The following is an 8,595-nucleotide window of genomic DNA, read 5'->3' as shown; positions in this document are numbered from 1 at the left end:
TCTTTTCAACATCTCTCTCTCTCTCTGTCTCTCTCACCTTAGAGCTCCTTGGCCTCTCATCTCTGTGTTCTTCATGTGAAGGATACATCCTTTTCTCTATCTTCCTCTGATGTAGGTCACAGACGTGGCTCATATCTATCAGTAGCTGTATCTGTGCAGTAGGCTGGCCACTGGAGCTCTGATTTGACCCCTAGCCTGGGAATTTCCATATGCTGCAGGTGCAGCCATAAAGAAAGAAAAAATTCTCACATCTTCATCTCTTGATTTCCACTTCTAACTGTATGTTGCATATTTTTTGTAATTTCTAGGACCACTAACTCGAGTCTCAGCTGGTTAATCACGGTCTCCTCCAATTCCGATGAGAAGCTCATTAGTTGAGTGATCACATAATAAAAGCTCTTCCCCAGCTCTTATACATATGTGTGTATATACACAAATATACATATATATGTATTATGCATAATATGTATATATTGCATTGTTTTTATTTGATTTTACTATTTCTTTTATTTTACCATTTATATTTATTTTCATTTTCAGTTTTTTTAATTAAAGATATTTAGTTTACCCGGAATATTAATTTCATTGATAGTATAATGGTATGAATCAATTTTCTTTCACATATACTATTATTCATTTGTCTTATGAATAACCCCCTTATGTTTTGTTAGTTACATATTATTTTTATGTGCATACTAAATTCTCGAGATTCCTCTACCTTGAACTAATGTCACACTATATTGATCATCCTTGTTTCATAGTAGCTCAAATAAGTCATATGTTCCTTAGTATCCTCTCCTCTATGTACATTAATACACTCTTTTTGAAAATGTCATACAATAGTCACACACATTTTTGTTTATTTTTCATTTAAATTCACTTTTTGAAGGAGCTTATTTAGGTTTCCGATTATCATTATATCATCTTCATATAGTTATAAGACGTGATTTTTTGAATTTTTTGTATGTTTTTGCTTCTTTTCCGTAGTAACTGGCACTACATCCTCTCCTAAGCCTCAAAGGGCACCTCTGAGATTGCTCTTCAAGAGAACCTGCCATGAGGACTGTACCTGGATGATATACCTCGGATGTGCCACAACTTCCACTCTAAAGTCTCCCCTGGTTGCTTCAAGGCAAGGACTGGATATGGAAGTGGTATTCGTTGCAGGCATTTCTTCTTGACATAGGACTCCGCTAATGGAAAATCTTGAATCTGGCCTCCCACTGGCCTTTCAAGAATTTTGTAGAGCTGCATGAAAGTGTAGGGCTCACCATCCCCTCACTTCCTTTCTCTTTTGCAGGTGTCAGAATTGCATTACACTTCTACCACTCTCTCTCCTCTTATACTCTTTGCCATTTATTCATCACTGGTATATCCCCAGTAAATCTATTGCTGGCTAATGGAGGCACACATATTTTCAAGTGATTATTCTCTATTCCTTTATCCTCTTTGGTAAAGTGTCTTTCAGGTTTTTTGGTTACCCTATTGTGCATAAGCTGTTTGAAAAACTCCTATTTGCAAGAGAGTGCTTCACCTAAATACAAGAAAAAAATGTGTCCAAACATGACATAAATCCTCAGATTCCTGCACTTATAAAGGTGTGTAGAGGCTGTACCTGTGCATCAAAAATAAACCAACTTCATAGACACAGAACAGAGTATTTGTTGAAATAATACATGCAGGGGAAAGGTAAAGTTTAAATTGTAGAAAATTGAGTTAACTGAAGAAAAGTTCAGATGTTTCATAAAAATGAAATTACAGAATCATAGCATGTAACTATGTTTAATATTTTGATTCTGCTTCAAAATTGCTATAAAGACTATTTAAGCTGATTTTCCTTTCCACAATTTGTGAGAGAATATTTATTTTGCTCTGCTCTCGATATCAATGAGCAAACCTCAGTTTTTAAACTTTTGCCATTTTGATCCAATGTTTTGTCTTTTCTGTAAACTGCAAGCTTTTCAGGAAAAGGTCAGGTCTTACACAGAAAGTCTTTCATGCTTATGAGTTATTCCACACATTTCATTAAGACATGACAAATACAGAAAAAGTAACAGATCATGGTGACACATACAATCTGATGAATATTCACACCTAAGGAACCAGCACGAAAATCAAGAAACAGAATGCTACCACCATTTCAGGAATTCTCCCACTCGTCTGACCAGTTACTGTCCCACCACCCAAAGGTAACCACTCTCCTTCTAAACACACAGATTAATTTTACCTGTTTCTCAGTCTTATAATGCAATCAGTGTCTGTATATTTTCCACTGAGGAGGCTGTTTCTGAGATTGGTTGATGTTTACATGTAGTTGGAATTCATGCATCCCTACTGTTTTTCCTTTATGAAAAGCCACAAATGTGTATTTTACTGTCATAAACCTTGGCTTGTTTCCATTTGTTGACTGTAATGGATGACCTGAAATGTTCAGGATTGAAAATGTACTGGACCTTTTCTTTTATGTTTTTTCCACTGTGTATGCGTTTCACTAGGTTTTCCCTTTAGGGGATTTATAAACAGATTCAAATATATTTTTCTAGTTTTTCTGCAGTATTTTATCTTAAATATTTAACTACTAAATACACTTGGAATTAGTTTATTTGGATGAATGCTACAGCTACAACTACTTTTTTATCCACAGAGGTAAATACTTGAACCATTAGATGAATTCATCCACCTTTGAAACTTTGATCTGCAGTGCAAACTGTGTTAATCTTGTAAATTATTAACAGATGCATGTGTATACATGTGTTGTCTCTATTTCCACATTCTCATTGATTTTATGCCAAAGAATTAATATTTAATTTTTAAAATGAAAGCAGTTTTAATATTTCTTTAATCTTAAATAGAATTGTAAAGAAATAATACACCCAACAGAAATCTCTGTCCAGACTACAATCATAAAGAATGGATATATATATATGACTGGGTCAGTTTGCTGTACAGCAGAAATTGGCACAACATTGTAAATCAACTATACTTTAATAAGTAAAAATAATACAATTCATGTCACATGCTGTTTCCATTTACCATACAATCAATGCAGGCTATCACCCAAATCATTTTAATTGAAAAATTTGTGTCCATCAAACACTAATAGAAACTAATAGGCACGACTTCCTCATTCTATTTATAATACAGTACAAAATTAACATTTAAATAAGAACAAATTAATATGTATATTTAATATATGCTCTCTGGTTAGTACAATTTTTATATGACTCTTTGGCACTTGATTCTACTCCTCATCTATATCCCAGATGAACTTCAAGGGAAAGTCTCTCATCTTCTTTTGGAATATTCTGTCAAATCTTTCATTTTGTGCCACAGTCAGGTGATTCTTCCAGTCTCCAATGGTACCTAGTGGGATAAGAACATGGTAAGCCACTGGGTGAGGAGGTAGCACTGTCAGGGTAAAAGCTTCCTCCAACCCACTCTGATCCGTCATTCAAGCCATGCTAACTCTGTTAGTTCTCCATGGGGGTTGACATTTCATTTCTTCTTATGCAGGGATGAACCAAGGAACAAATGCAGGATGCAATAACATGGAAAATGGAGTTATGGTCCAGGTCCTTATCTGTTACACTTCCTCAACCACTACCTTAAATTACAGCCTTTCTTTAGAAAGAAAAATACTACAATATACAAAGAGATTAGAACATTCAAATATATTTTACAAATGCCACACACCATAATTTGGAAACTATATCTAACATGAAGGTAACTCTTACTGCACCTCTTCAAAGTACTTCTTTACTTTCATAATTAAAAAAATTAGACCCAACGATGTCAAGTCATCAAATCAATGTCACAGAGGGCCCCCAGCGCTGCCAGTGCTGCAGTTTTACAGGCTGAAAGCTTGAGGCCATCATTAAGACCACTTTTGAGTAAGGAGGAATAATTTGGCATCTTCATCTACCAGATCTTCCTGTGCAAACATTATTATTGTCATTTGGCACAGTTAGTAAGCTATTACAGTCATGAGAAACACTGTATATCTGATCTAGTTGAGCAATGAAAAGTGAAGTGGATAATAAACAGGACAAAATTCAAAAACAATAATTTTTAAAATTCCAGTACCTTAAGCAATTTCAATAAGATGTTCACAAAATTAAGCTTAATCAATGTCCTTCACATAATGAAAAGTGATGAATATCTGAGATAATTTAAAATGAACAAATTAGGGAGTATCCATTATCTTTTAGAATGATATGCATTGAAAGATTAAATTAAAAGTTTTTGAACACAAGGAGTAACATAAGGAAAAATACTCTTAACAATACCTGGAATGTTACAGGAGTATAATAAAAGTCCATCCCATGTTTTTGAATAATTTAATCCACAGCAGATTGGGTTAATAACATACCAATCTACTTTTTGCAATGAAGAAATCTGACACATGAGAAAATTACAGTATCCAAAGCCTCTTCCTCAAAACAATATACATATTAAAGTTACTTTTAGAATAGCCTATGAGAAATAAAAGAAAACAAAGAAGTGGAGTTCTCCTGGTCACATTTACCCTTTGCACTCAGATAAAATTTGATAATAAATTTTAAACACTAAGGTCATGTGGAGTAGAAGGAAAGAACTTAATAGCTATTAGTCAGAACTCTTCTGGGCCATTTTCAGTTGGAAACTTTATTGTCCTTGGAGCCCAAATGGCGTTATTTGGAAAGATGTGTGGGAGGCACTTATTAACTAGGTTAGGGGCCAAGGACTTGGGGCAACTCTCAACACTCTTGCTTCTATAAACCAGAGAGATCACCTTTGCGCAGAAAATGTCCATCCTTTGTTCTTGTACAGTTTGCAGAGTTTAGCAAATGATCGAGATCTGCTTGAGGATCAAGCTTCATGTTTTCAAATGTAGCCTGGTTGACGACAGCATCCAGATCCTCTTCACTCAACTCTTTTTCAAGAAAACTACTGATTTTCAGCACAGAACTTCGGAGATCCTGAAAAATTGTGAATATGAGAAACCAGTGAGCCTCTAAGGAATGTTTGAGTTACACCCCAACATCTTTGTCACATTTTAAAAAATGGAAAATGCGTAGGTTTATTATAATTTTAAAGTTTTGTAGGGAGATATTGCTTTCTATTCCTTCTATGAAAATGAGTGCTCTCATTGTCAGACAAATAAAACATTAGAGAAGATCAATGAAACCAAAAGTTGGTACTTTGAAAAGATCAACAATATTGACAAATTTTAAGCCAGACTCATCAATAAAAAAAATGGAGAGGGTTACAATCAATAAAATTAGAAACTGAAAAAAGAGAAGTTACAACTGACACCACACAAATACAAAGGATCATAAGAGACTACTGTAAGCAACTGTATGCCAGTAAAATGGAAAACCTAGAAGAAATGGACAGATCCTCACAAAGGTACAACCTACCAAGACAAACGCAGGAAGAAACCGAAAATATGAATAGCGGAAACACAAGAACTGACATTGAAACTGTGATTCAAAAACCTCCAAAAAACAAAAGTCTTGGACCGGATGGCTACACAGGAAAATTCTGGCAAACATTCAGAGAAGAGTTAACATCTATTCTTCGGAAACTTCCAAAAAAATAGTGGAGGAAGGAACACTCCCAAGCACATTCAAAGAAACCACCATCACCTTGATACTGAAACCAGACAAAGATACTGCAAACAGAGAAAATTACAGGGCAATATCACTGATGAACATAGCTGCAAAATCCTCAGTAAAATTTAGCAAACTGCATCCAAATATATATTAAATAGATGATATACCAAAATCAAGTGGGACTTATCCCAGGTATGCAAGGATTCTTCAATACCCAAAAACCCATCTGTATGGTGCACCATATAACAAACTGAAAAGTAAAAACCCACATGATCATCTCAGACAAATGCAGAAAAAACTTTGGACAAAATCCAATACACATTTCTAATAAAAACTCTCCAGAGAGTGGCCGTAGAGGGGAACTAACTAAGAACAACCAAAAGGATATATGACAAACACACAGATAACATCATTCTCAATGGTGAAACACTGACAGCAATCCCGCTAAGATCAGGAACAAGACAAGGATGTCCACTTTCACCACTGTTATTTGATATAATTTTGGAAGTCCTATCCAGGGCAAGCAGCGAAGAAAAAGATATAAAAGGAATCAAGATTGGAAGAGAAGAAGTAAATCTATCACTCCTTGCAGATGACACAATACTGTATCTAGAAAATCTTCAAAACACTACCAGAAAACCGTTAGAGCTCACCAATGAATTGGGTTAAGTTGCAGGATACAAAATTAATACACAAAAATCAACTGCATTTCTTCCACATGTAAAAGAATGAAATTAGAACACTCCCCAACACCATACACAAAAATAAACTCAAAATAGATTAAAGACCTAGATATAAGACCAGACACTATAAAACTCTTAGAGGAAAACATAGGCCAAACACTCTCCGATGTAAATGACAGCAACATCTTCTCAGACCCACCTCTTAGAGTAATGACGGTAAAAACAAAAATAAACAAAGGGGACTTAATTAAACTGAAAAGTTTCTGCATAGCAAAGGAAACCCTAAGCAAAACCAAAAGACAACCCACAGAATGGCAGAAAATCTTTGCAAGTGAGTCAACTGACAAGGGATTCAGCTCCAAAATTTACAAACACCTCCTACAGCTCAATACCAAAAAAACAAACAACCCCATCAAAAAATGGGTACGAATAACTTGAACCCCTTGCTGTACAGTGGGAAAATTAAAAAAAAAAATGGGCAGAAGATCTAAACAGACAGTTCTCCAAAGAAGACATATGGATGGCCAAAAAACACATGAAAAGATGTTCAACATCACTCATTATTAGAGAAATGCAAATCAAAACCACTCTGAGGTACCACCTTACACCAGAATGGCCATCATCCAAAAGTCTACAAGCAATAAGTGCTGGAGAGGGTATGGAGAAAAAGGAACCCTATTACATGGTGGGTGGGATTGTAAGTTGGTGCAACCACTGTGGAAAACAGTATGGAGAGCCTCAGAAAACTAAATATAGAACTACCATTTGATCCTTCAATCCCACTCCTGGGCAGGCATCTATCCAGAGAAAACCATGACTCAAAAAGACACATGTACTCCAATGTTCATTGCAGCACTATTTACAATAGCCAAAACATGGAAACAACCTAAATGTCCATCGACAGAGGAGTGGACCAAGAAGCTGTGGTACATATACTCAATGGAACATTACTCAGCCATTAAAAGGAATGAAATACTGGCATTTTTAGCAACATGGATGGACCTAGAAATTATCATGCTAAGTGAAGACAGCCATACAATGAGACACCAACATCCAATGCTTTCACTGACATGTGGAATCTGAAAAAAGGACAGACTGAACTTCTTTGCAGAACAGATACCAACTCAACAGACTTTGAAAAACTTATGGTTTCCACAGGAGACAGTTTGGGGGCTGTGGGAATGCGCTGGGGTTGTGGGATGGAAATCCTATAAAACTGGATTATGATGATCATTGTACAACTATAAATGTAATAAATTCATTGAGTAATAAAAAAATTCTAAAAAAAAAAGAAATCAACTGTATTTCTATATACTAACAATGAAAGATCAGGAAAAGAAATTAAGGAAACGATCCCATTTACCATCACATCAAAAAGAATAAAACACCTGGGAATAAAGCTACATAAAGAGAAAAAAGACCTTTACTCTGAAAACTATAAGATGCTGATGAAAGAAATCAAAGATGACACAAACAGGTAGAAAAATATACCACGCTCTTGGATTGGAAGAATCCATATTATCCAAATGACTATACTACCCAAGACAATCTACAGATTCAATGCAATCCCTATCAAATTACCAGTGACATCATCACAAAACTGAACAAAAGCCTCCAAACAGCCAAAGAAATACTGAAAGAACTGGAGGAATCAGGCTCCTTGACTTCAGACTTTACTACAAAGCTACAGTCATCAATACAGTATGGTACTGGCACAAAAACCGAAATACGGGTCAATGGAACAGGATAGAAAGCCCAGATATAAACCCATGCACCTGCGGCCCACTAAACTACGACATAGGGGGCAAGTATATACAATGGAGAAAAGACAGTCCCCTCAATAAGAGGTGCTGGGAAAACTGGACTGCTACATGTAAAAGAATGAAATGAGAACACTCCCTAACACCATACACAAAAATAAACTCTAAATGAATTAAAGACCTAAATATAAGACCAGATACTATAAAACTCTTAGAGGGAAACATAGGCTGAACACTCTCTGACATAAAATGCAGCAATGTCTTCTCAGATCCACCTCCTAGAGTAATGACAATAAAAATGAAAATAAACAAATGGATCACAACTAAACTTAAAAGTTCTTGCACAGCAAAGGGAACAAAAAAAAAAGTGAAAAGACCACCCTCAGAATGGGAGAGAATCTTGGCAAACAATGCAACCATCAAGGCCTAATCTCCAAAATATGCAAAGAACTCATACAACTCAACAATAACAACAACAGAACAAATAATACAATTGAAAAATGGGCAGAAGAGCTAAACAGACATTTCTCCAAAGAAGACATAGAGATGGCCGGCAAG

The 8,595-nt window shown here is 35.6% G+C and overlaps 1 protein-coding gene across 5 annotated transcripts in view; it reads right to left on the bottom strand.

Moving 5' to 3' along the window:
• LOC100152150 (amine sulfotransferase-like) overlaps positions 2,825-8,595 on the bottom strand; it is a 28,911-nt gene continuing 23,140 nt past the window's right edge. For 3 of the 5 annotated variants that reach the window (XM_021091632.1, XM_021091638.1, XM_021091630.1), the window contains 2 exons: positions 4,772-4,958; positions 3,045-3,363 (listed from right to left, as the gene is read on the bottom strand). In XM_021091632.1, the coding sequence (XP_020947291.1) occupies positions 3,242-3,363; positions 4,772-4,958 (309 nt within the window). In that variant the 3' untranslated portion in view covers positions 3,045-3,241. Of the gene's footprint in view, positions 3,364-4,771; positions 4,959-8,595 lie in introns of all 5 variants that reach the window. The other 2 variants (XM_001928570.5, XM_021091623.1) reach the window with 2 other exon arrangements.

The sequence above is a fragment of the Sus scrofa genome, chromosome 1 (genome assembly GCF_000003025.6).
Source record: "Sus scrofa isolate TJ Tabasco breed Duroc chromosome 1, Sscrofa11.1, whole genome shotgun sequence".
Taxonomy (NCBI): domain Eukaryota; kingdom Metazoa; phylum Chordata; class Mammalia; order Artiodactyla; family Suidae; genus Sus; species Sus scrofa.
The sequence above is the reverse complement of the archived record's forward strand: the minus strand, read 5'-3'. Positions and strand labels throughout refer to the sequence as shown.